Source organism: Copadichromis virginalis, linkage group LG15, assembly GCF_057382275.1.
Source record: "Copadichromis virginalis isolate Kocher_CV1m ecotype Utaka linkage group LG15, C_Virginalis_male_GT1.1, whole genome shotgun sequence".
Taxonomy (NCBI): Eukaryota; Metazoa; Chordata; class Actinopteri; order Cichliformes; family Cichlidae; genus Copadichromis; species Copadichromis virginalis.
In genome coordinates, this window is record NC_140632.1 from 27,793,215 (window position 1) to 27,820,165 (window position 26,951).

The 26,951-nt window shown below is 44.4% G+C and overlaps 3 protein-coding genes and 1 pseudogene across 11 annotated transcripts in view; 2 read left to right on the forward strand and 2 right to left on the reverse strand.

Annotated features, from left to right (window-relative positions):
* Positions 1 to 5,123, forward strand: part of LOC146692654 (BTB/POZ domain-containing protein 6-B-like) — a 5,631-nt gene extending 508 nt beyond the window's left edge. The window contains exons 2-5 of one of the 2 annotated variants that reach the window (XM_085432809.1): positions 102 to 365; positions 1,649 to 1,739; positions 1,829 to 1,947; positions 2,664 to 5,123. In XM_085432809.1, the coding sequence (XP_085288935.1) occupies positions 151 to 365; positions 1,649 to 1,739; positions 1,829 to 1,947; positions 2,664 to 3,696 (1,458 nt within the window). In that variant the 5' untranslated portion in view covers positions 102 to 150 and the 3' untranslated portion in view covers positions 3,697 to 5,123. Of the gene's footprint in view, positions 366 to 1,648; positions 1,740 to 1,828; positions 1,948 to 2,663 lie in introns of both variants that reach the window. The other variant, XM_085432810.1, reaches the window with a different exon arrangement.
* The window catches only part of LOC146692653 (transcription factor IIIB 90 kDa subunit-like), a 14,630-nt gene extending 4,082 nt beyond the window's left edge, over positions 1 to 10,548 (reverse strand). For 3 of the 5 annotated variants that reach the window (XM_085432805.1, XM_085432806.1, XM_085432803.1), the window contains exons 1-6: positions 10,433 to 10,496; positions 8,811 to 9,019; positions 7,886 to 7,966; positions 7,640 to 7,813; positions 5,313 to 5,344; positions 5,163 to 5,235 (exon numbers count right to left, since the gene is read on the reverse strand). In XM_085432805.1, coding sequence (XP_085288931.1) covers positions 5,163 to 5,235; positions 5,313 to 5,344; positions 7,640 to 7,813; positions 7,886 to 7,966; positions 8,811 to 8,994 — 544 coding nt within the window. In that variant the 5' untranslated portion in view covers positions 8,995 to 9,019; positions 10,433 to 10,496. Of the gene's footprint in view, positions 1 to 5,162; positions 5,236 to 5,312; positions 5,345 to 7,639; positions 7,814 to 7,885; positions 7,967 to 8,810; positions 9,020 to 10,432 lie in introns of all 5 variants that reach the window. The other 2 variants (XM_085432804.1, XM_085432807.1) reach the window with 2 other exon arrangements.
* A 401-nt stretch (positions 10,549 to 10,949) lies between these two features.
* Positions 10,950 to 22,622, forward strand: xrcc3 (X-ray repair complementing 3). 4 transcript variants are annotated; one of them, XM_085432811.1, is made up of 7 exons: positions 10,950 to 11,008; positions 12,885 to 13,022; positions 13,104 to 13,301; positions 20,493 to 20,647; positions 20,715 to 20,927; positions 20,992 to 21,044; positions 21,130 to 22,622. In XM_085432811.1, exons 1-7 carry the CDS (start codon positions 10,954 to 10,956, stop codon positions 21,359 to 21,361), a joined length of 1,044 nt encoding a protein of 347 aa, XP_085288937.1. In that variant the 5' UTR covers positions 10,950 to 10,953; the 3' UTR covers positions 21,362 to 22,622. The 4 variants fall into 4 exon arrangements, with proteins under 4 accessions (XP_085288937.1, XP_085288938.1, XP_085288940.1 ...); XM_085432812.1 differs by having other exon boundaries at positions 21,007 to 21,044; XM_085432813.1 differs by having other exon boundaries at positions 10,951 to 11,008; positions 12,930 to 13,022.
* A 1,322-nt stretch (positions 22,623 to 23,944) lies between these two features.
* On the reverse strand, positions 23,945 to 26,431 carry LOC146692656 (E3 SUMO-protein ligase KIAA1586-like; annotated as a pseudogene).
* Positions 26,432 to 26,951: the final 520 nt, after the last annotated feature.

Below are 26,951 nucleotides of genomic sequence, written 5' to 3' on the forward strand. Positions count from 1 at the left end.
GTCAGTTGTCTGTGCTTTAGGACAAAGGAGACGCTCTGCTGTCAGATAATCTGGATCATAATCTCTGTGGATCATAACATCCCGCTCTCTCTGACCCACAGCAGGCTGCGATGCTGTGACTGCTGACTCTGCCTGCTTTCTGAGGAGGACATGGCAGCCGAGCTGTTCTCCACCAGTCTCCCTCAAGACGAGGAGGTGGAGGTTCTGGAGGTGAAGAAGAGCTTCATTCAGGTGAGCGACCTGCAGCTGACTGCCGAAGACATCTGTGGAGACAGCGGCATTGCCGCCTCACAGCCAAATAGCCATGACGGGAACCCGGAGGAAACAGACAGCTGGCAAGCTTCCCACCCCACCCTCAGAGAAAGGTAAAAAAAAAAAAAAAAACCCCAAAAAAACCCCACCACCAACAACCACAAGCAGTCAGAGAGATAAACAACAACAATAAGAGGACAACAAATTGACTATGCAGACATTGCTTCTTTTTCATCTAAAGGACATTAAAATGTTTGTTGCTAACACAGCCCCAACACAAAGCCCCATCCAATTCAATGTTAATTTTACAGTCCTAAATTACAACAACTGTTGCCTTAAGGTGCTTTATATTGTTTAAGTAAAGTGACTAGATGTTACAATCCCATATCAGGGATTGTAACATCTAGTTTCACAAAAAAGAAAGAGAAAACCCCATTAATCATATGACCCCCTATGAGTAAGTGCTTTGGTGACAGTGGGAAGAAAAAATTCCCTTTTAACAGGAACAAACCTCTAGCAGAACCAGGCTCACAGAGGGGTGACCATCTGCTGGTGGTGGTCAGAGGGCCCGGTGGCGCCAGTGTCCGGCAGCCTCGCCTCTGTCAGTGCGCCCCAGGGTGGCTGTGGCTACAATGTAGCTTGCCATCACCAGTGTGTGAATGTGTGTGTGAATGGGTGGATGACTGGATATGTAAAGCGCTTTGGGGTCCTTAGGGACTAGTAAAGCGCTATATAAATACAGGCCATTTACCATTTTACCATTTGCTGTGAACAGCTGGGGATGAGTGGAGGTCAATGTTATCCAGTTTCATGGATAGATAAAGCTGTGTCATCTGCATAGCAGTGAAAATGTATGCTATGTCTCTTGATGATAACAGAACCCTCATCAATTGTAACCTTCACTAAAGCTGTTTCTGTGCTGCGATGAGCTCTGAAAACTGACTGAAACTCTTCAAATAAGCCATTCCTCTGCAGTTGATGTGTTAGTTCTTTGACAACTACTCTTTCAAGAATTTTTAATATGAAAGGAAGGTTGGGGATTGGCCTATAATTAGCTAACACCGGTGGGTCTAGAAATGGCGTTTTAGGCAACGGTTTAACTACTACCAGCTTGAAGGCCTGTGATACATAGCTGATTAATAGAGATAGGTTGACCATATTTAAGATTGAAGCATTAATTAATGGCAGGACTTCTGAGCAATCTTGCCATTCCTGCATGTCCTCATGTGTTGAAGTTCAGGCTCTGGCTGCTGGGCTGGGGTCTGCATACATTCAGCTTTATCATCATTCTGCATTTTTGGCTATGTTAGCTACTAAGAAATGTGATGTGCTAACCCGAGTCTGTTGTTGTCCTTGTACTTTGCTGTTGTCTGTTGATTATGTTGTGTGGCTGCAGGAACGCTCTGATGTTCAACAATGAGCAGATGGCTGATGTCCACTTCATTGTCGGTTCTTCAGGAGAGACTCAGACAGTGCCTGCTCATAAGGTACAGAACCTGTTCCCACTGACACTTTGATCCAGAGCATACGGTTTGATGCTGTGGTCCAGATTCTAATGGATTCCTCTGTATGGCAGTACGTCCTGGCGGTGGGCAGCTCGGTGTTTGGAGCCATGTTTTATGGAGATCTGGCAGAGGGACAGTCTGTGATCCAGATCCCTGATGTTGAGCCGGCTGCTTTTCTCATCCTCTTAAAGTGAGTCAGAAATCAAGACCAGGCCCACTGTTAGTGAATTAGCAGCAAGCAGAGTCCTGAAAGTAGTCTCCTTCACTCGGATGACCCCCAGCTTTGCATTCTGCCTCATGTGGAGCTACAGCTGCCTTTCTAGTGTGCCTCATTGGGCTAGGATAGAAGGATAAAGGCTAGGATAGCAATGGAATCAGAGAGGCACAGGCTTCACAGAACTACAATCTGAGAAAACGTTGTCTGACAGAAAAAAATTATTACAAAACATAAAAAGTTTTGTTAGTATCCTGAACACTTGACTCCTGAACGTGACTATGAAATCTTTTTCAGTGCAGATCTGAGTACCGCCATTAGTGTTTCGACCAAATTGAAAAGTGTTCTGTGGCAGGATCTGAGGTAGGGTGGAGGTTTGTGGTGGGACGTGCTTAAAGACTGTAGACACCGTGGGCTGGGCAGAAGGAGTTCAGCTCCAGTGATTTTGTTTCTTGAAGCAGGATTTGGTTGAAGGGACAGGAGAGTAAGGCAGGCGTTGTAGTTTATGGTGTAGCTCGAGAAAAGGGACCACAGACCAGATTTCACAATCCATCATGTTGATAACATTGAGGTAACTTCTGTTTCTGCTCCACTGTGGTGGTACACAAACCCACTACAGTCAGCTATGGATGCCGCGTGTTGTACAATTTTTGTCGAAACATGACCTCATCCTACTATTTTCTCTATCTCAGGTACATGTACAGCGATGAGATTGAGTTGGAGGCTGATACCGTGCTCGCCACGCTATATGCTGCTAAGAAGTATATTGTCCCTGCTCTGGCGAGGGCCTGCGTAGCCTTCTTGGAGACGAGCCTTGAGGCAAAGAATGCCTGTGTGCTGCTGTCTCAGAGTCGGCTGTTTGAGGAGCCGGAACTGACGCAGCACTGCTGGGAGGTGATCGACGCTCAAGCCGAACTCGCTCTGCGCTCTGAAGGTTTCTGTGAGATCGACTTGCTCACGCTGGAGATAATCCTGCAGAGAGAAACACTCAACACCCGCGAGATCGTGGTGTTTCAGGCACTGCTGTGCTGGGCGGCGGCAGAGTGTCGGCGGCAGGGCTTGACAGTGAACCCCAGGAATCAACGCACGGTGCTTGGTAAGGCCCTGTACCTGGTCCGATTCCCTTCCATGACACTGCAGGAGTTTGCAGATGGGGCAGCGCAGTCGGATGTGTTGACGCTCAAAGAGGCCCACGACGTCTTTCTGTGGTTCACTGCTACCAACAAACCCAGGCTGGAATTCCCCACTGTGAAGCGGGCGGGGCTACTGCCACAGAGGTGCCACCGCTTCCAATCCTCAGCCTACCGGAGCAACCAGTGGCGCTACAGGGGGCGCTGTGACAGCATCCAGTTTGCCGTGGATCGCAGGATTTTTGTAGCTGGACTTGGTCTGTACGGTTCCAGTGGTGGGAAGGCAGAGTACGTTGTGAGGATTGAATTGAAGAGGCAGGGAACTGTTCTAGCCCAGAATCTCAACAAGTTTCTGTCAGATGGGTCAAGCAGCACCTTCCCGGTGTGGTTCGAGCACCCGGTGCAGGTAGAGCAGGACACCTTCTACACAGTCAGTGCCGTCCTGGACGGAAACGAGCTGAGTTACTTTGGCCAGGAGGGGATGACTGAAGTGCAGTGTGGGAAAGTGACCTTCCAGTTCCAGTGCTCATCAGACAGTACCAATGGCACTGGGGTGCAGGGGGGGCAGATCCCAGAGCTCATCTTCTACTGTTGAACTGGACCCAGGGATTCAGCCAACAGGCAGGAAGTCGGAGCCTGGAGCTCAGATTCAATCAACGGACCTGGCAATTGGAAATTGGCAGCTGATTGAACAATGCCGTGGACCTGAGAGCTGATTGGCTGTCAGGTTTTTAGAAGTGTTTGGTGTATATTAAAGTCTCCTGAATATTTGAGAAAATGAATAAAGGAAGTTGTAGTTTTTCTGCTGCTGCCACTAGATGTGGCTATGTGGTCTCACACTAGGGATGGGTACCGGTGTCATCATGGCACCGGTTCTGACATAAACGGTAGTAACCAGACCGAAAAGCAGCGCACATTTCGGTGCTTTTTTTTCCTGAGCTGTGATACACTTCTAGCCAATCATTTTACGTTTCCGAGGATAGTAGGCGGGGCCAGGTACGTACGTTCTGTTAGAGCAGAGCTACAGATTAAAAATGTCCAAGGCGAAGCGGTCAAAAGTCTGGCTGTACTTCACAGCAAAATATGAAAACTCAGCAGCCTGCAACAAGTGCTTTAAGCTGATACTGTGATACTGTCAAAGGAGGTAACACCAAGAATCCGATTAAACAGCTGGCGACGCATAGCGTTTTTTTTAAAAGCCGAGAAATGCGCCGTATTTGATAGCTTGCTGCGAGACCTCACACCGTGCACGCCGGGTGGGTTGCCAGTTATCGGACCCGGAGCAACATCCCCCAAACACCCGAAGAATAGAGTCCTGGCCCCTAGCCCTGCCAGTGTAGCAGAAATGATGACGGATGATGATGGCAGCAGCAGCCGTTCTTCTCTGCGTGAGTAGCTTGTTGTCCGTGTGTAATTTACGTTGAGTAGGCTAACCACGTTATTACATTAATGCATGTAAGGTGAACTAGCAAACATCATCATAGCTACATGCGGCTGTCTTCTTGTTTGATGGCAGATACTCCCTTCACCCTGGCCAAAAAGGCTAAAATGACCAAAGAAAAAGTGGGAAACAGTTAAACACGAGAGGTTTTTGGACAAAGTTTGTGTTCTCCATTCTTTAAGCACCGGTTCGAGCACCGTTTAAGCACCGGCACCGTTTCAAAAGTACCGATTTGGCACCGGTATCGGATAAAACCTAAACGATACCCATCCCTATCTCACACTGTGGGGGATTTTCAACTTTTTTTGTGCTGTGGATAATGAATTTTACTTGTTGTGTTCAAGGTCACACGTGTAAAACGGAAATAAAAAATTTGAATGCAACAACAAATTATTTCAAGCCTGTATTCAGTAGAAAAGCATTGCAGACAAAAAATATAAAGTTGAAACTGATAAATGTGATTGGTGGTTTTTTTTTTGTTTTTTTTTTATTTACAGTTTATTTCTGGATGTCAGCACATGTTGCACATGTTTATCACACTTTAAATCATCTGTGAGACTGCATTCTCTGCTTTTCCAGTGTTGTGTGCTTTAAATAAATACAATGAGTAAATAGCTCACCAATGGCGGGAGCATTGATGCAGAGCTCACGAGCCAGCAGCAGGAAGGTCTTTCCCAAGATGTAGACATTTACCTGGACACACAGCATAGAGCTCACACCTTAATGACACCACTGAGATTCCACTGAGAGTAGCTGAGGCTCGGTCTTACCTGCAGCAGATCGCTGAGGTCCAGCAGCATGTCTGAGGCTTGTATAAGGAAAACCAGGAGATGAAAGGTCAGAATGAAGCCTGTAACCTCTGTGTTTTTATCACGTTTGTGTTTGATTTAAAATTGTAAATCACTGGTTCCAGGTGTTTCTGATCACCTTAAACAGCAGAACATCTGCAGCACATTAGGGTGATGGACATCTGAATGTACCGCTGATGGATCAGTTCCTGTGACAAACCTGCATCCACCTGCAGCTGATGAAAATCTGATGTCTTTCTCCTCATACCGTATTTTCACGACCATAAGACGCACTGTACTAAAAGGCGCAGTCTCAGTTATGTGTGCCATTACTGTATTTAACACACACATAAGGCGCACTGGATCATAGGGCGCATACAAGTACTGTATGCATATTTAAAAATAAAGCGGGAGCAAACCTGAGTTCGGTACCTTACTCACATTTCTGTTACCGGTAATCGTCATCATCAACAACACACAAGCATACAAGTGTGCATATTTAAAAATAAAGCAGGAGCAAAACAAAGTTTGGTACTCACATTTTTATTACCAGTAATCGTCATCATCAACAACATACAAGCATACAAGTGTGCGTATTTAAAAATAAAGCAGGAGCAAAACAAAGTTTGGTACTCACATTTTTATCATCAATCAAACCCATCGAAGTCCTCATCCTCTGTGTCTGAATTGAACAGCTGCGCTAAATCTCCATCAAACATGCCAGGTTCACTTTCTTCACCGTCAGAGTCACTTTCCGTGCCGTGCGGCTCCTCGGAAATGATGCCGGCTTTTGCGAAAGCTCGAACAACAGTGCCAGCAGACATGTTAGCCCAAGCATCTACAATCCATTGGCAAATTGTGGCGTAACTCGCCCGGCGCTGCCTTCCACTCTTGGTGAAACTGTGGTCCCCAACGGTCATCCATCGCTCCCAGGCCGCTCGCAGTCTTACTTTGAACGGGCGGTTCACACCGATGCCCAGCGGTTGGAGTTCCTTTGTCAGGCCTCCCGGAATGACAGCAAGCTCACAGTTCATTTGTTTCACTAGTTTTTTCACATCGGCTGTGAGAGGGGCACGCATAGAGTCACAGATTAAGAGCGATGGTGATGCGTGGAAAAAACCACCTGGTCTCCTTACATACACCTCCCTCAGCCACTCTTTCATCATTTCCTCATCCATCCAGCCCTTTTCATTTGCCTTAATTATGATTCCTGCTGGAAACTTCTCTTTAGGCAAAGTCTTTCGCTTAAAAATCACCATAGGCGGCAGTTTCTGTCCATTAGCATGGCAGCCAAGCACAACAGTAAAAGAAGACTTTTCATACCCCGTTGTGCGTATCGCTACCGTGCTGGTCCCCTTCTTCTCCACAGTGTGACTCACCGGGATGTCAAAAGTGAGCGGGACCTCGTCCATGTTTGTGATGTGGCTGGGCTGGATGTTTTTGTCGCCGATGTGTTTGCTGCGGAAGATGGCCAGCTTTTCCTTATAATCCGCTGGAAGTTGCTGCGCTACCGTAGTCCTGGTCCGGATGGAAAAATGGCACCGTTTCATAAAACGAAAGCACCAAGACGGACCTCCTTGGAAATGTTCAATGTTCATCTCTTCAGCTAGTGAAACTGCTTTTAGCCGAATGGTGACCGTCGAAACGCTTCTCCCGCTCGTTCTTTGCTCGATGATCCACCGCTCGAGTCTTTCCTCCAACTTGGGCCACCTCGCCTTATGTCCGCGGAAACTCAGCTGCGTTTTCTTGACCTGCCGGAGCTTGTTTTCTAGCTTCCTCCATTTGCAAACCATCGATTCGTTAATCTTAAATTCTCTCGCGGCTGCTCGATTTCCATGTTCCTCCGCATAGCTGATGGCCTTCAGTTTAAACTGTGCTTCATAAGCGTGTCTCTTTGCCATTTTCAGGGTTGTTAAAACAACGATGTTCCACATAATGCACATACCTGTCCTTTTATACAGGTATGTGCGATTGTCCGGTATATACGATCAACGCTCACACTTCACCCTTTAGCGTTCTCATGGTGTTCTCTACTACGTCCTCCTTACAACACACAGGGCGCACTGCGCTATAGGGCGCGCCGTACTTTTTGAAGAAAATCTAAGACTTTTAAGTGCGCCTTATGGTCGTGAAAATACGGTAGTTTTAAAAGAGGAGATGAGCTGCACACCTGAGCTACAGGTGAGGAAACCAGTTCAGTGGTTCACCTGGCTGCATGTAAACTGACTGTAGGCCATCGCGGTTTCAGAGTTCAGGTTTGTCTCGGCAGTTTGCACATGCTCAGTGGGTCAGAGTGGTTGCTAGGATACGTGGCGTGCCCTCAGTGCGGCACACAAGGTAGAGGCAGGCAGCGATGACGTGCTCTGTCTTGCGGCCCCGGGTCAGGTGTTTGCTGACGACTAGCTTGAAGAAGTTGAAGGCGGTGTCGAGGCAGTGCTGGTTGAGCTGCAACTGACTGCCCAGCTGCTGGATCTGACGCTTACCTGCACACACACAGGCTCGTTACACCTGTGGCTCACCTGGACACCCTGCCCCCAAACAGTCAAAGGACTCACCGTTCTGAAGTGTCTGGGCTCGCGACTCTTTACCAACGCTGGTGTGGAAACCAGAACCAAGAAGTGGCGCTTTAACGGGACCTGATGGGCAGGCAGAAAGACAGCTGTTCAGAGGACTTTGACTTTTGACACTGTAGTTGCTGCAGAGCATTTTGGGTAAAGACAGGTTAGTGTTAGACACTCATCACAGGCATGAAGTCAAAGTTGAGTGTTCATTCTAGGGTGGAATGATTGTATAGCAAACGTGTTTACTGACTTTAAAAATTCAATTCAATTTTATTTATATAACGCAAAATCACAACAACAGTCGGCTCAAGGCACTTTATATTGTAAGGCAGACCCTACAATAATACATACAGAGAAAAAACCAACAATCATATAACCCCCTATGAGTGAGCACTTTGGTGACAGTGGGAATGAAAAACTCCCTTTCAACAGGAAGAAACCTCCAGCAGAAGCAGGCTCAGGGAGGGGTGGCCATTTGCCATGACCACTTGGGGTGAGAGAAGGAAGACAGGATAAAAGACATGCTATGGAAGAGAGACAGAGATTAATAACAAGTATGCTTCGGTGCAGAAAGGTCTATTAACACATAGTGACTGAAGAATACTCAATGCATCATGGGATGATGGACATCAATTAATTACAACGAGGGGAATGCTCAGGTGGACATGTTTCTGATTCTGGATGAGAAGCTTTGAAACACAGCGACTTGTTTCTCATGATGTTTTCTTCTAAAACGTGGCACTAATTAAATTACCTGAACTGGTCAGAGAGACGTCCGAAGCCTGCTTGAGCTGTATCTGTGAAACCTGGATGGACTTCAGCAAACTCACATGGTCTCTGAAACTTGCTGATGCTGCGGATTACCAGCCCTTCCTGTTTCACCCTAAACCACCCTAACCTGCCTCTGTTGGCGTCTCACCATCAGCAGACACAAACTGTCCCACGGCGGACGACACGCCTCCGCTTCCCTCCACAAACTGGACCTCGGACACGATGATGTTGTCCTCCAGAACCGAACCACAGCTGGTGCACACGGCGCTGCCACGAGCCTGGTCCACGTCAATATCAGACCCCCCGCAGGTCCTGCACACCCGGGAGCTCATGGTGGAGGTCAGAGGTCAGCAGTCCCTGAGGTGGAGAGACCGGTTAAATATTAAACTTTCACATGACGATGAGTATGAAGGTCAACACAGGAAACAAGTCACTGTCATGTGTAGGATAGCTCCACTGTACACTCACTGATGATGACTCATACAACATTTCAGCCAGTCATATGTCTCCATCTCCTCCTATGTCACACCAACCCTCTGCATGTCCTCCTTCACTACATGGACGACCCTCTACCACTACCTCTGCTTCTCCATGTTCACCTTCCACCTTGTCTCCCTCTCATTCACACTCATGTATTCTATCTTGCTTCTACTCTTTCATACCTCCACCTGCTCCCTAATCTCACCTTAGGTCACAGTATCATCTGCAGACATTATCATCCACAGTGACCCCAGCCTGACCTCATCTTTCAGTGTGTTCATTACTACTGCAAACAAGAAAGAGCTCAGAGCAGATCCCTGATTCACTTTCACCCCCACCTTCATCCACCTGTGACTGCAGACATTAATAATTACAGACAGCAGACAGTGTGTGTGTGTGTCTTAAAGAGGATTCAAAACTCTGTGATTCAAACTTGGGTGACTCTTATTGGTTGCAGCTGTTACCTGTTTACATGTATGAAACAGTCTGATTGGCTCAGCTCAGAACAAATCTGATCAGCAGATCACTTTTAGTTAAAATGACAAGTTTTAAACCTTTTCCTACTTCCCTACACCACCACACATCACATCCTGTTCTCTGTGAATTTGTTGGATACTATTTAACTCCACCTCTTTGGCTTGCCTCCTTATGCAACACATGGAAGAGAACATGGAAGCTGTGAGTTAAGAAGACTCTGCTTAACTTTTGATAGATTGCCGTAAATGGAAAGGGATATTTCCTCACTTGAATGCATGGTTGTGTTACATCAGAGCCCTTTATTGTTAATTTTGAAGAAATTGAAACACTAAGATGGTAAGTTGCTGTTATCCTGATGTTAAAATCAAGATGACTGTTCTCTCTAAGTTGCCTACTGGGCAAACGGGTCAGCCGATCCGATGCAGTCACTATGGGTCTGCACTAGATACTGCATCACCTCGACCAACCTGAGACACACGCCAGATACTGTTCATGGGTTTCAGTTTGGCCTTCAACACCATCATCCCAGACATGTTCCACCAGAAGCTCACCCACCTCCACCTGCCAGTGGATCACCAGCTTCCTGATGCCCAGACCAGCACTGGCCTGTCACCATATCAGCAGCAGGTGAACTCAGACTCCCGCTGAGCTGCTCAATGGCGTTAGCAGGAAAATGTCGGTTTGTGATTTATGTCATAAAAACAAAGGTTGGAGTCCAGTCAGAGTTTTTTTTTTTCTCTAACTTTATTTAAATATTTTTAATCAGCATCGGATGCTGCACCTGGAACATGTAAACAAATATAATCGGCTAACCTGAAACACCGGGACCGGGGAGCTCCTCTCCCAGAGATCTGGATCCACTCACCGGGAGAACTTCAGAGTCTGGTCCGTTAGAAACAGTGTTCCGTCCCAGAACACATCCGGTCACCTTATTGGCTGCTAATAACGGTTATTGATCAGTTATTGATCACTGACTGTTTTCAGATTGCAGTTTGTTTTCTTCCTGTGGCGCGCTGGAGTGACGTTACTCAATAGGCACAGGACATGAGTTGGTGACGTGGGTGTGGAAAGGAAAGCATTTGAATCCTAATAATTAAACCCTGAACGAATGTAACTGTTATCACGTCACCAATATGTTATATCATCTGGATTCGACTCAATGAAACAAACCGACTTCTTTTGACCCAGAAATAACCCCGCTCCTCCCCCCAGACTGTGTTGAACGGTACCACCCGGCGCCGCCTGATGACGTTTCTCGTTCGGCGGGTTATTTTCGATGCAGTGGCGCTTTTGATGTAAACAAACACACAGTCGGACGGACGGAGGTCAGCGGGATGAACTGCGACCAACTACTGCTCCACCCGCGGGTCAGCGCTGCCCTGAGGAGAGGTAACAGCACCGAGCTCATCTTATGTTATTAATCTGCAGTTATTCCAACTATTCTGGATTTAACAGGGAGCCACTGAGGGGAAGCCAATATAGGAGAAATATGGTCTCTCTCTATAGTTTTTTTTTCTCTCTTTTTAAACCTTTATTTAAAGGTCAGTACAAAGTAGAATTAAAACAGTATTACATTGAAGGTGTTGTACTTAAAGAAATTGTAAACCACAAACAAACAAACGACCATTTTTCAGAACCTACAATACGCATACCGGTACGCTAAGGGGAGAAGTTTAACTGATTAAGCCAAAGAGTAAAGATTGGAGGATCTTTATTTTTTCACATACAACCATAGCCTTTGGGGTTAGTAGAATTCTTAATTGAATTTAGATATTATAAAAGCTCATAGGAGTATACATAAAAGGAGGGATGTCTCCCTAAACATTTGGATTTGTGAATATGAAATTTAACCTTTAAGATTAACAAGTTAATCATATACCTGTTATCAATGTTGAATTGTCTTTAGTTTTTGTGGAACCCAAATAATACGTAGTTTCAGAACAGTGCAAATCCTTTAAATACATGTTCTGAGATAAAAACACATAATCTCTGCCAGAAGTCTTACCAACAACAGTTTGTATTGGAGATGCCAGTGGCCTGTGGTATGAAGGGATATTAGTGTTTATTCTTATAAAGCATACAAACCCCTGAAGGTATAGACCCAAATGCTTTAATATAATTGTCATGATTTATTGCTAAATATCTTTTAGTAAAGATGGCGCTGGAGTGACGGCAGCCTTTCCAAGTAATAGACCTCAATACTTGAAATGTGCAATTCACTTGTATTTTTATTTTTTATTCCTATTTATTCTATTTATCCCCTTCGTATATTTTATTTATATTGTCTCTGTATTTATATATATATGTGTGTGTGTGTGTGTGTGTGTGTGTATATATATATAATATTCTGTAACTCTGTAACTTCTGTCGGTGCTGTGCTTTTTTGGAAATCGAATTTCCCAGAGGAACCCACCCGAGGGATTAATAAAGTTCTATCTTATCTTATCTTATCTTAAATTGAAATGTAGACAAAATTCGTCATATGAGAAAAGCATACAATTTGAATCGAATAATTGGTTGACTAAAATAATGTTGTTCCTAAACTAAGAAAAAAGTTTTCTTTATATAGGATATCCTTGTTATTCCAAATATTATAACTGTGTAGACTAATCTCTCTCTCTCTCTAGTCCCTGTCAGTACTCTTGCTACAGCATTTTGAAATAACTGAAGGTATTTTCGGGGAGTTTTTGCTAGATCTTCATAATAATGAACCAGCCTAGAAGTAATAAATGCATAAGCTAGTTTTTCAGCATCACTCTGAGACAGGGTAGCTCTAATTTTAGAGATATTGTGCAAATGGAAGAAAGCAGTCCTACATAATACCTACAGCATCCTCTAATTGTTCTAATAGGATATCATGGTCGACAGTATCGAACACTGCATTGAGGTCTAGCAGGACAAGCAAAGAGATGAGTCCACTGTCAGAGGCCATAAGAAGATCATTTGTAACCTTCACTAAAGCTGTTTCTGTGCTGTGATGAACTCTGAAACCTGACTGAAACTCTTCAAATAAGCTATTCCTCTGCAGATGATCTGTTAGCTGTTTGACAACTACTCTTTCAAGAATGTTTAAGATGAAAGGAAGGTTAGAGGTTGGCCTGTAATTAGCTGAGACAGCTGGCTCTTTTTAAGAATCCATTCAAATTATTACAGATTAGACAGTGAACACCAAAGATTCAGAGATGTGATGAATTGCTTGGACTTCCTTTTTTTGTGGTTGTTTCCATTGTTTCCACGGTAACCACTTGTGCTTCTCCTGCTGCAGTTCAGCTAAAGTCTGTGAAGGATATGGTTTGTGCTTCTGCTCCAGACCTGCAGAGACTCACCGGTTTGTCCAACTCTGATGTCCAGCAGCTGATCACTGCTGCCGCTGCCGTCTGCAGAAGGCACCCTCCAATCACAGGTCAGGAGAAGAGTCTTACTGGACACACTGTGTGATGTGATATCATGCATTAACCAAGTGTGTGTGTGTGTATGTGTTCAGCACAGCAGCTGCAGCACGGCGTGTCTGGCGCCCAGCTCAGGCTCGGCTGTCCAGTTCTGGACCGCCTTTTGAGGGGCGGTTTGCCTGTGGGGGGCATCACTGAGCTGGCTGGAGAGAGTGGCACCGGCAAGACTCAGGTGGGCCTGCAGCTCAGCCTCTCGGTGCAGTACCCAGCAGAGCACGGAGGGCTGGGAGCAGGTCAGTGAACGCACCATGATTTTGCCAATCAGTAGGTTTGTGATACATTCAGTGAAAAGGTTGTGGCTAAGCAGCTTACAGCAGTTTTGGATAAACACAATATTCTTGACAAATTTCAGTCTGGCTTACGCAGAGCTCATTCTACTGAAACAGCCCTTCTTAGAGTTTCCAGTGACATTTTGATGCAAAACGATGCGGGAAAATGTTGGACCTCACGTTGGCCTTTGATGCAGCTTACCATCACGTTCTGCTTGAAAGGCTGAAATATCAAATCAAATCAAATCACTTTTTATTGTCACATCACATGTGCAGGTACATTGGTACAGCACATGTGAGTGAAATTCTTGTGTGCGAGCTTCACAAGCAACAGAGTTGTGCAAAATACAATAATGTAAACAAGCAAAATACAAGAATGGCTACATCTGAAACTAATAAATATATGTACAATATATAATAGTATATGCATTTCTGGATGTGTATACTAAATATTTTTCTACGTGTGTGTGTGTGTGTGTGTGTGTGTGTGTGTACATATTTTACAAATTAAATAGAGTAAACAATAAATAAAATATATAAAATAAAATATACAGAGTGAGACATGTGCAAAACAGTGGCGTTACTGTACAGTATGGAGTGCATAATGTTAAAGTTCCAGTAGTGAAGCTGAGGTGTCTATGAAGTGTTCAGCAGTCTGATGGAAGCAGTCTGAACAGTTTATGGCTGGGGTGACTGGAGTCCTTGATGATCCTCCCCGCTTTCCTCAGGCACTGCTTCCTGTAGATGTCTTGGAGGGAGGGAAGCTCACCTCCAATTATCCAATTATATTGGGTCGGTGTATATGGATCTGCCTTAAAGTGGTTCTCCTCATATCTGTATGAATGATACTTTTCTGTGGCAGTTTCTAAGTACTTCCCTCACCTACGGTGTGCCACAAGATTCTGTATTGGGGCCTTTATTGTTTTTAATACATCTACTTCCTCTCCAGCACATTTTGAGCCCCTTTGAGGACATTTGCTACCACTGCTATGCAAATGACATCCAGTTATACTTTTTGTTTTTAAGCCCCAAGATGTTTGAATCTGAATTCCTCGTACAGTGGGGCAAAAAAGTATTTAGTCAGCCACCGATTGTGGAAGTTCCCCCACTTAAAATGATGACAGAGGTCAGTAATTTGCACCAGAGGTACACTTCAACTGTGAGAGACAGAATGAAAAAAAAATCCATGAATTCACATGGTAGGATTTGTAAAGAATTTATTCGTAAATTAGGTTGGAAAATAAGTATTTGGTCACCTCAAACAAGGAAAATCTCTGGCTCTCACAGACCTGTAACGTCCTCTGTAAGAAGCTTTTCTGTCCCCCACTCGTTACCTGTATGAATGGCACCTGTTTGAACTCATCATCTGTATAAAAGACACCTGTCCACAGCCTCAAACAGTCAGACTCCAAACTCCGCCATGGCCAAGACCAAAGAGCTTTCGAAGGACACCAGGAAAAGTATTGTAGACCTGCACCACACTGGGAAGAGTGAATCTACAATAGGCAAGCAGCTTGGTGTGAAAAAATCAACTGTGGGAGCAATCATCAGAAAATGGAAGATATACAAGACCACTGATAATCTCCCTCGATCTGGGGCTCCACGCAAGATCTCATCCCGTGGGGTCAAAATGATCATGAGAACGGTGAGCAAAGATCCCAGAACCACACGGGGGGACCTGGTGAATGACCTGCAGAGAGCTGGGACCAAAGTAATAAAGGTCACCATCAGTAACACACTACAACGGCAGGGAATCAAATCCTGCAGTGCCAGACGTGTTCCGCTGCTGAAGCCAGTGCATGTCCAGGCCCGTCTGAAGTTTGCCAGAGAGCACATTGGTTTCATCTGACCACATGACATTCTCCCAATCCTCTGCTGTATCATCAAAGTAGAACTTTTTGGTATAAACTCAACTCGTCGTGTTTGGAGGAAGAAGAATACTGAGTTGCATCCCAAGAACACCATACCTACTGTGAAGCATGGGGGTGGAAACATCATGCTATGGGGCTGTTTTTCTGCCAAGGGGACAGGACGACTGATCCGTGTTAAGGACAGAATGAATGGGGCCATGTATCGTGAGATTTTGAGCCAAAACCTCCTTCCATCAGTGAGAACTTTGAAGATGAAACGAGGCTGGGTCTTCCAACATGACAATGATCCAAAACACACCGCCCGGGCAACAAAGGAGTGGCTCCGTAAGAAGCATTTGAAAGTCCTGGAGTGGCCTAGCCAGTCTCCAGACCTCAACCCCATAGAAAATCTGTGGCGGGAGTTGAAAGTCCGTGTTGCTCGGCGACAGCCCCAAAACATCACTGCTCTCGAGAAGATCTGCATGGAGGAATGGGCCAAAATACCAGCTACTGTGTGTAAAAACCTGGTAAAGACCTATAGTAAATGTTTGACCTCTGTTATTGCCAACAAAGGTTATGTTACAAAGTATTGAGTTGTATTTTTGTTATTGACCAAATATTTATTTTCCACCCTGATTTACGAATAAATTCTTTACAAATCCTACCATGTGGATTCATGGATTTTTTTTTTTTCACATTCTGTCTCTCACAGTTGAAGTGTACCTCTGGTGCAAATTACTGACCTCTGTCATCATTTTAGGTGGGGGAACTTGCACAATCGGTGGCTGACTAAATACTTTTTTGCCCCACTGTATGTGCTCCTGACAGACATGTACCTAAGATAATGAATGCTTTTGGTCCCCTTTCGATATTTGTGAAGTCAGCTATCAGGAACCTTCATTTGCTCCCTGTTAAATCCAGAATTGAATTCAAAATCCTGCTCCTCACATACAAGGTCTTAAATAATCAGGTCCCGTCTTATCTTAATGACCTTATAGGACCATATCACCCCATTAGAGCACTTCGCTCTCGCACTGCAGGCTTACTTGTTGTTCCTAGAGTATTTAAAAGTAGAATGGGTGGGTAAGGCTTCATTTTTCAGGCCCCTCTTCTGTGGAACCAGCTTCCAGTTTGGATTCGGGAGACAGACACTTTCTCTACTTTTAAGATTAGGCTTAAAACATTCCTGTTGGCTAACTATATGTTAGGGCTGGACCAGGTGACCCTGAATCCTCCCTTAGTTATGCTGCAATAGGCATAGGCTGCTGGGGGACTCCCATGATGCATTGAGTTTCTCATTTTCAGTCACCTTCTTCACTCACTATATGTTAATAGACCTCTCTGCATTGAATCATACTTGTTATTAATCTCTGTCTCTCTTCTACAGCATGCCTTTTATCCTGTCTTCCTTCTCTCACCCCAACCGGTCGCAGCAGATGGCCACACGTTCCTGAGGCTGGTTCTGCCGGAGGTTTCTTCCTGTTAAAAGGAAGTTTTTCCTTCCCACTGTCGCCAAAGTGCTTGCTCATAGGGGGTCATTTTATTGCTGTTTTTTTCTGTGTATGTATTATTGTAGGGTCTACCTTACAATCAATGTTCCCTCTAATTTTTCACGTGTCTGAGCGAACACACAAACTCCCTGAGCGATCCCTTGGACCACTGTGAGCGACATCACACGTGTGCACTGTGGTCACGCCAGCGTTTACATTTATGTTAGACTACTTTTAATTAACTGCTTTAGCCCATTTACAATGAAAATGTAAAAAAAAAAAAATCTAGTCATTGACCTGTGTAGTATGTTAACACTATTGGAAGTAAAAAATAACTTGAAGTCCAATTTCGAAAACACAACTTTCTTTTCTTTCTTTGTTTTTTTTTTTTGTTTTGTTTTGTTTTTTGTTTTTTTTAAATATATAAAGCTTTGACTTATTATGAGTCTGTGGTCTGGGAGAGAGTCCTGTAACTCTGTCTGCAAAATATAGTACATAATGACCAATGCTGGGCAATTAATTATATAGTTACGTCTTCAAAAAAGTAACTGAGTTATGCAAACAACATTTTTTGCAGCTATTTTTTTTTTTTAATGCAGCCAAGGCGTTTTTTAAACTAACATTTCAAACTATTTACAGAACAATCAGCTGTTCTGCATCAAATCTGATGCCACACAAATAATTTGTGCCACTCCAAAAAATAATTTCTGTCCACTATAAGATAAAGGAGAACAACAGCCTGATACGTCTGGGAAGGTTCTCAGTCATCCAGGTCATCGTAGTCAAAGGAGCTTGCAAAGAAAAGCGTCTGGACTTCTTTAAGTTGCTTGAAGACGTTTCACCTCTCATCCGAGAAGCTTCTTCAGTTCTAAGGTCAAATGGTGGAGAGTCCCAGATATAAACCTAGTGGGCGTAACCCCCCACAGAGGGACAAAAGGACCCCCTGATGATCCTCTAATCGCCTGAGCCAAGGTGTGAAACTGGGTGTGGGTCCCAATCAGCCAGAGTTTCGGGTGAGTTCATTGTGAAACCTGGCCCCACCTTATCATGCGAACTCCTGAGATCAGATGGCCCAGGATGTGAGTGGGCGTTAAGGCGTCTGGGAAGGGATCTCAAAACTGGATTATAAATGGCAGAGAGTTGGTGTCGTAAAACCACCGCCTCTGTTCAAAGATGGTCGCTCACAGTGGACATAGATGGCTTCTTTCACTCGTCTTTCAAACCATCTGTCCTCTCTGTCCAAAATGTGAACATTGGCATCCTCGAAAGAGTGACCTTTATCCTTAAGATGCAGATGGACAGCTGAGTCTTGTCCTGTGGAGGTGGCTCTTCTGTGTTGTGCCATGCGCTTGTGAAGTGGCTGTTTGGTCTCTCCAATGTAGAGGTCTGGGCATTCCTCGCTGCACTATACAGCATACACCACATTGTTAAGTCTGTGTTTTGGCATTTTGTCTTTCGGGTGAACCAGTTTTTGTCTGAGCGTGTTGCTGGGTCTGAAATGCACCGGGATGTCATGCTTGGAGAAAACTCTCCTGAGTTTTTCTGATACACCGGCTACATAGGGGATGACAACATTGTTGCGTCTGTCTTTCTTATCCTCCCTCGCTGGTGTCTGGTCTTCTTTTCTGTGCCTCTTTGCTGACTTTAAGAACGCCCATTTAATGATGGTTTGAAAGACGAGTGAAAGAAGCCATCTATGTCCACTGTGAGCGACCATCTTTGAACAGAGGCGGTGGTTTACGACACCAACTCTCTGCCATCTATAATCCAGTTTTGAGATCCCTTCCCAGACGCCTTAACGCCCACTCACATCCTGGGCCATCTGATCTCAGGAATTCGCATGATAAGGTGGGGCCAGGTTTCACAATGAACTCACCCGAAACTCTGGCTGATTGGGACCCACACCCAGTTTCACACCTTGGCTCAGGCGATTAGAGGATCATCAGGGGGTCCTTTTGTCCCTCTGTGGGGGGTTACGCCCACTAGGTTTATATCTGGGACTCTCCACCATTTGACCTTAGAACTGAAGAAGCTTCTCGGATGAGAGGTGAAACGTCTTCAAGTAACTTAAAAGAAGTCCAGACGCTTTTCTTTGCAAGCTCCTTTGACAACAGCCTGATACCTGCAGGCCTGACAACAGGAGATGTATCACTCCTGTAACACCTGTAACATTCAGCAGTCGCCTCATTGTTCTGACACACACAACAAAACTATTGACTACACTACACACTAACTACACAGGATTTGCACTAAACGTCTCAAATCTCTCACATCTCAAAACACCGCCATCACTCCTAAAACTTCCCCCCGTTTCTTAACAACTAAATGCCACATTGCCATATCATTTTTTGATTGGTTGACATGGTACTTTTTTGGACGAATAGGAAAGGGAGAGGGGGGTAGGGTTTGTTTTTGCTCACAGGCAGAGAGTGTTTTCGAGCCTTTTTTTCGTATAAAACGCCGTTTTTACCGTTTCTTCCCGCAGTAAATATAAACAACGATAGTATTCAGGAAGAAAACCAAACATTGCAGATATTTTTATCATAATTATGGTTTTACGTGGCCTATCAACTCAATTTAAAAACTAGTATAAAGTCCACACTTTTTCCGTCAATTGTTCCGTCTGTCCTGCTCACATCTCCAATGGTTGTACACGTTGTCATTAACGTGGCTTCACTCCACATCAGCCACGGCGCTTTGCTAGCTAAAACACCGGTGTCAGCATATAAGAACGCTGTCATAGCCTGTCAACGATGTTGATTAGCTGCGTATGTGCGAATGTGAATCGCATTATTGGCTGGACTATGGGATAAGATGGCATCGTTCTAATCCCATATGGGAGCAGCCAGTCACTTACTGACTAACACTGCAAAACAGAATTGTCAAAGTATTAATTTTAATTTCAATTCAGGTTAGAATTTTTGTGCGCAGAGACCGTGCCTACAGTGCGCAATTGCGCACGTGCGCAGCTTAGAGGGAACATTGTTTACAATATAAATCGCCTTGAGGCGACTGTTGTTGTGATTTGGCGCTATATAAATAAAATTGACCCACCTCTCACTTTGGATGCTCATGTCAAATCTCTGGTTTGGTCTTGGTTTTATCACTTAAGAAACATTGCTAAATTAAGCCCTATTGTATCTCGCACTGAACTGGAGTTGTTATACATGCATTCATTTCATCATGATTAGACTACTGTAATTCACTGTTTACATGTCTAAGCAAAAACTCCTTGGAGCATCTGATGATTGTTCAAAACGCTGCAGCAAGGCTTCCGGCCAGATCATCAAAGTACTCACATGTGACACCGTTGCTAATACAGTTGCACTGCCTCCCCATTAAATTCAGAGTCCATTTTAAGATTCTGGTTCTGACCTTCATGGACAAGCACCAGCTTGCATCATTGAACTTTTAAAGCCCTATGTCCCTAGCAGGTCCCTGAGGTCATGTGATCAAGCCCTACTTGTTATTCAGCATACAAGGCTGAGAACTAAGGGAGACAGAGCTTTTACCACTGTGGCTCCCAGACCATGGAACTCTCTCCTACTGAGCTTAAGATCTGTGGACTCAGTAGTCTCTTTTTAATAACAACTAAAAACACATTTTTAAATTTGCATTTTTGTTAACTTTTGTCTGTTTTTGTTTTATACTTAATCTCTGTGTGAAGCACTTTGTAATCTTTTATCTAGAAAAGTGCTATATAAATAAAAATTTACTTACTTACTTTACCTGTTCAATGACCTGCTGATTTGTAAGTTAATAAATAACCTCTGATATGTCACATTCATTATTTGTGTGTTCGTTGTTGGTTCCAGGTGCGTTGTATGTCTGCACTGAGGACTCATTTCCCATTAAGCGTCTGCACCAGCTGATTGGCGAGCAAGTCTGTCTGCGTTCTGACGTTCCTGCGGACCTTGTAAGCAGTCTTCGCTTCAGCGACCACGTTTACATTGAGCATACCGCGGATCTGGTAAGTCTGATCATGCGACATCTGTTCAGACCCCGTTACAACCCATAACTTCTTGCTCTGTCCTCAGGATTCCCTCCTGGTGTGCCTAACACGCCGTGCCCGCCTCCTACTGACACGCGGTCTGGTGCGACTAATCGTGGTCGACTCAGTGGCAGCGCTGTTCAGGACCGAGTTCCAGGCCGATGATTGGCTAGAGAGGAACAGACAGCTACTCACCTTCTCCTCCATGCTGCATCACCTGAGTCAGGAGTTCAGCACACCTGTGCTCTGCATCAACCAGGTAACACCATCCAGGTAGCACACCAGAGTTCAGTCTCTTATCTCTGACCACTAATCAGTGACAGGTGTTTGTTTTCCAGGTAACAGATGTTTTCAGCCAATCACACAACAGTATGGGGTAAATCAGATATCTTCTTTATGAGCTGATCACATTTTGACCTTTGACCTCAGAACCACTTCAGCATAAATTTCCTCCTACTCAGGCCTTCGCTGTCCACTGTGTCTCCTGCTCTTGGGTTGGCGTGGGCCAATCAGGTGATGGTTCGGCTGATGATGAGCCGTCTCCAAGGAACGGTCGTCCGTGGTGACCAGAGCAGTGCTCTCCGCAGGTTGGAGGTGGTGTTTGCGCCTCACCTGGCACGTGACGGACAAAACGCTGCCGTGTGGAGGGAGGGGCTCAGAGGAGTTGAGAGCTGGACTTCAAATAGAAAATAAACTTTATTAAACAGCATCAGTAGCATCAGATTATTAAAGAGTGATCACACTGTTTCCTGACTGTTCTGAAGGTTGTGGACACTGATGCATTGACTGGGGGTCAGACAGGTGTGTTAGTGGCCTCATATCTCTTTGATCTGGACAGAATGAGCTGGGAGGTCCAGACTGATACATGATCCTGATTTTGCTGTGCAGGTGGACTCTGGTCTGTTCAGGAGCCTATGATTCGGTTCTGGTTGACCCGCTAAAGTGGATTCAGATTATTTTCAGACTGAACCTTTTCAATTCAATTCAATTTTATTTATATAACGCCAGATCACAACAAAAGTCGCCTCAAGGCGCTTCATAGATACAGAGAAAAACCCAACAATCATATGACCCCCTATGAGCAAGCACTTTGGCGACAGTGGGAAGGAAAAACTCCCTTTTAACAGGAAGAAACCTCCGGCAGAACCAGGCTCAGGGAGGGGCGGGGCCATCTGCTGTGACCGGTTGGGGTGAGAGAAGGAAGACAGGATATAAGACATGCTGTGGAAGAGAGACAGAGGTTAATAACAGATATGATTCAATGCAGAGAGGTCTATTAATACATAGTGAGTGAGAAAGGTGACTGAAAATGAAAAACTCAATGCCTCATGGCAATCCCCCGGCAGCCTACGTCTATTGCAGCATAACTAAGGGAGGATTCAGGGTCACCTGGTCCAGCCCTAACTATATGCTTTAGCAAAAAGGAAAGTTTTAAGCCTAATCTTAAAAGTAGAGAGATAGTGTCTGTCTCCCGAATCCAAACTGGAAGCTGGTTCCACAGAAGAGGGGCCTGAAAACTGAAGGCTCTCCCTCCCATTCTACTTTTAAATACTCTAATGTCATTTGACATGATTTAGTGACTGAACATATTTAACAGGAAGTGTAATCAGATTACAGCAGAAATAGAAGCGGTGTCTGCAGCAGCCTGAAAGTTTTGTCAGCCTGATCGTTAAGCAGGCGTTCACATCAGCTTCCAGCTGTGACTCGTTTATCCCTTTAAATATGTTACTGCTTTGAGGATCCAGTTTTAAATCTTGTTACGTGTCTTGATGGTTTGGTGCTGCATTCCTGCGGCCTGTGAAACAGCTAATCTTGGATGTTTCTTGATCCAGTGTTGATTTAGTAACTTTTATGTACTTTTTCAGCTGAGGTTTTTAAATGTGCTATAGAAGTAATCTTTTTACTTGACATGAATGTCCTAAGTAAAAAAAATATGCTTTTTGTTGAGGACCAACAGTGATGCTGTGTACGAGAAACTACTTTCTAAAGAAGCTTGGGTCCTTTAATGTGTGCAGCAGGATGTTGGAGATGTTCTACCAGTCTGTGGCAGCAAGAGCCGTTTACTCTGCTGAAGGGCAGCATCAGTGCAGAGATGCAGCTGAATCAACAAACTAATCCACAAGACTGCAAGCATCATTGGTCAGAATTTGGAAGTGTTTGAGTCGAATCATGGACAGCCCATCACCCCCACAGTAGAGCTCGTCCTCCGTCAGACTGATTCAACCTCACTGTCACTGCTATCATGTGTGAACACGTGTTTCTATTGTAGCCTCATGCAGCTGCTTTTCTTAGATTTGTGATTATTGTTCATATTATTTATTAATGTAATTTTTTCTCCTACACTGTGTTAGCTAAAAGACAAGCACTAAAGCACTTTTCTTTGCTTTTTTAAACATTTGTATCATAGTATAAGGCAGGGGTCGTCCACCTTTCTGATGAGTGCCATCTAAAATTTCCTCAGAAGTCAATGTGCCATATCAACCATTGCATTAGCAATAAATTTAATAACGCTCTATATCAACAGTTACACACTATATAGAACAACTTTATAGATCTATATTTGTTGGCATGTTGGCGTCGCCTCTGTCAGTGCGCCCCAGGGCGGCTGTAGCTACACTGTAGCTTGCCATCACCAGTGTGTGAATGTGTGTGTATGTGTATAGTGTAAAGCGCTTTGGGGTCCTTAGGAACAAGTAAAGCGCTATACAAATACAGACCATTTACCATTAGTACACTATTGTATTTCCGTGGTGCTGATGCTGCGCTGAGTGGACAGCTCTGAGCAGTGCTTTAAGTGGCCCAAAAGAGGTGCCGGTACTCTATTTTTTTTTGCCTCCCCTGAGGTAACAACAACTATATTGAATGGGTTTTATATACAACAGTCAACAGACAACCTTATACAAAATAATAAATCATTTTATTAGTTTGTGGATTTGCTTGAGCTAGAAAGAGCTACTGAACATAAATAAAATGTGCAAAAAGGTATTGAAATTTTTTTTTTAACAAAATGTACATAAAATAAATTATAAACTAATTTGTATTTTGCTCTCTCTTGAGTCACTGCTGCTATCAGCAGCAGCACTTGTAAAGTTTTTTTGTTTTGTTTTTTACACAAAATGTATATAAAATAAATTATAAAATAATTTGTATTTTGCTCTCTCTCTTGAGTCCCTGCTGGTATCAGCAGCAGCACTTGTAAAGTGTACCTGCAGAGCTTGGTAGTTCTCCCATACTACTTTCACTGTTCTCTCACTTGAAGCAACCCAAACATAACCATAGAACAGTAGAATATAATCTTGAGTCTTGAAGATGGTTCATTTCTTTACCCCTGAAAAATATACAAAAGCAGATTCAGCAAAATACAATCACAGTACACCAAATGAAAAATGAGAAATACTGTACAAATCATTTTACCTAGAAAAGGCTCCAGCACGTTTTGGGCTCCACTTTCCTTTCACTTTGGGCTTCGCAGTTTGTGGATGCTGCACTTCTCCTCCCTAGTGCCAGCCATGTCTGCACATATGTTTGTGCGTTAAACTGATCCAAGGGTGGTCCGTTGCATTTCAGGAAAATCATATTTGAAAGCCTTTTGATGTCGAGAGAGTTTCTTTTATCTGTCAAAGTATCATTCATTGAGCTGAAAGCTCGCTCGCATTCACTTGTTGATACTGCAATGGTGTGGACAGCTGTAAGAAGCGGCTTCAGGGCTGCTGGTGTCTTGGAAGCTTTAAGGTCTTTATACTCCCTAAATCCTAGGACACTTTCCCTCTCCCCAACTCTGAATCTCTGACATAAATGTCTGACCACTGCATCCCCATATTGAATATCTAGAGATGCAGGCCAGGAGTCAGACTGGAGGACCTTGATGTCTGAGAGGAGGTGACTATCTGTCTTTTCAGATGAGGTTTTACTGACATGCGAGGAAGTTGTTGGAGTCATCCTGCACTTAACATTTTCAGCCAGGCTATGGAAAAATTGGCCATGGTTGATTTTTATAACCCTCTGATTTTCATGCAGGCATACATTTCTGAAGATTTTCTCCTTTTCAGCTTCAATGGCAGTTTGTGTGTAGGGACCAGGTGTGGATACCATTGACTCAAACACCCGGATTTGTCGGTCCAGCTGCCTGTCGGCTTGATCCAAAGTCATGTCCCGTCTCTGGAGCATTCTTGAGAGGTCACTGAGTTCTGTGAGAGCGTCATACATGATGCCAAGATTGACCACAAAAGAAACAGTAGTGAGAACATCATTGAGTCCTTTGTATTTTGCTCTCTCTCTTGAGTCCCTGCTGGTATCAGCAGCAGCACTTGTAAAGTGTACCTGCAGAGCTTGGTAGTTCTCCCATACTGCTTTCACTGTTCTCTCACTTGAAGCAACCCAACGCACTGATAAAACACAGCCTATCACAAGGAGACGTTGTCCAACATTGTGAGCACTCTCGGTTAACTCCCTTTGGTTTTTTTGGTGATGCATGGTAGAGGGAGTAAAGCTGATCTAAGAATATTTTAAAGTGGTTGATTCCTCCTACCTCCTTCAAAACATCACAAACTGCCAGTTCCAGTCTGTGATTGGAACAATGCCAGACAAACAGGTAAGGGAATTTGGAACAAAGCTGCGCAGCAACTCCTGCTTTCCTCCCAAGCATCACTGAGGCTCCATCACAAGCAAATGCCAACAAATGTTCCTGTAGGTAGTGAGGGTCAAAGCCATTATTATGAAGACATCCTAACAGTGCTTCAGTGATGTCCTTTGCTGTGGTCCCCTGCAGCTCAATCAGTTCAAAAAATATTGTGTCTGGATTTTCACTGGAAATAGCTGACCGCAGGCACACGACAAGCACAGACTTTCCACTTATTGTAGTGGATTCATCAATGAGCACACACAATTTTCTTTCATTCATCACTATGTCATTGACTACCTTCTTTTTCATTTCAGCTGCAATGTGATCCAGTATATTTGCACATGAGTTATTAGAGTGCAAAACTCTGCCCATCTTGACACCATTTAAGACTTGCAACTGGACATCTATTGGCATGTCTGTAAAGGGACGCCCATGCTTGCCAATCTTATAAGCTGTTCTAAACACATTGCAAGTTGAAGCGTAGTCAGCCTTTCTCATATCTTCAATGTGTTTTTGCATTGTATTTTGTGTTGCCTTCTCTTTTATTTCAACTGCTTTCTTGTGATAAATTGAGTCTCTGTGCTCTTTTATTTTTTTTCGTAGTGAGTTTTGTTGTGCAGCCTTGTCCCTTCCAAAAGACGAGATTAAGCACCCACTCCACTCCTGCGACACTCTCTGCCCTTGCTGCATGTCCACGCGAGCACAAACTTGACTACACACACTACAACCCAACTTTTGATTTCTGCTGATCAGCCACTTGTAATTTGTGGAGAAATACCGGACTTGTGCTTGGGACCAACATTCTGGCCACTCATGCTCGCTAACGCGGCTGTTGTCATCGGTAGAAATGGTGTCATTCTCGTCCTCGTCGTCGCAAAAAGTGCCGTCGTCCGCGGCTGCGGCACTAGTGCAGCTTTCATCTGACCTGCAGCGATATCATTCTGGCTTGGTGGGGTGTCAGCCAGCGAGTCCTCTGATTCTGACCTTGTTCTTTTACTACTCAGAGTCTGAAGCCAGGAGAGCATATTAAGTGTTCATTGTTTTTGTATTTTAACAGAGCAGCTGTTTGCGCGTTTTACACAACCTCTCCGGACCACGTTGAGTTGTTGACATGACAACGGCAAAAGCGACGCATGCGCTTTTCACTTGTAAAACACATTGGTGTATGGGTAATGTAGTCTCTGCTCTCGGTGGGACGAATTAGGAAGCGTGCTTGTGAAGGGCGCTCTGAAAAGCGGCAGCGCAGCCAAACGATTATAACAGATGTGCAAATGAGAGTACCGGTACGCTAAAAGCACGTTCTGGGCGCATGGAGAGGTGGCGGTACTCTCAAGAGCTATATTTAGAAGTGGCGGTACTGAGTACCGGCGCGTACCAGCCCACTTAAAGCACTGGCTCTGAGGCATTTGAAGTGTCGGAATGTGGAAATTTCAACATCGCTTGAAAAAACTGTCAGCTAGCAAGGTCCCTCTCACCGTTAGGCTAGGTGATTTTTGGCCAATTACAAGTTGAATCTGGTAATTGGGTAATTAGCTAAGATGCCGTCATTAAGAAGCAACACAACTAATGTGTCTATGCGAGCTAACTTGCGATGTGCATCGGTGCCCTTTATTTTTAATGCACCTTCTCAGAGTAATTCACTGCGGGTCGTGCCATCAGTTA

What these genes read in the sequence shown, in the direction of transcription:
- xrcc3 (XM_085432811.1), top strand. Translation starts at nt 10,954, where the DNA reads ATGAACTGCGACCAACTACTGCTCCACCCGCGGGTCAGCGCTGCCCTG. An exon ending in AAGGCACCCTCCAATCACAG is followed by an intron (nt 13,023 to 13,103) that starts GTCAGGAGAAGA and finishes GTATGTGTTCAG; the next exon opens with CACAGCAGCTGCAGCACGGC. An exon ending in CAATCACACAACAGTATGGG is followed by an intron (nt 21,045 to 21,129) that starts GTAAATCAGATA and finishes CCTCCTACTCAG; the next exon opens with GCCTTCGCTGTCCACTGTGT.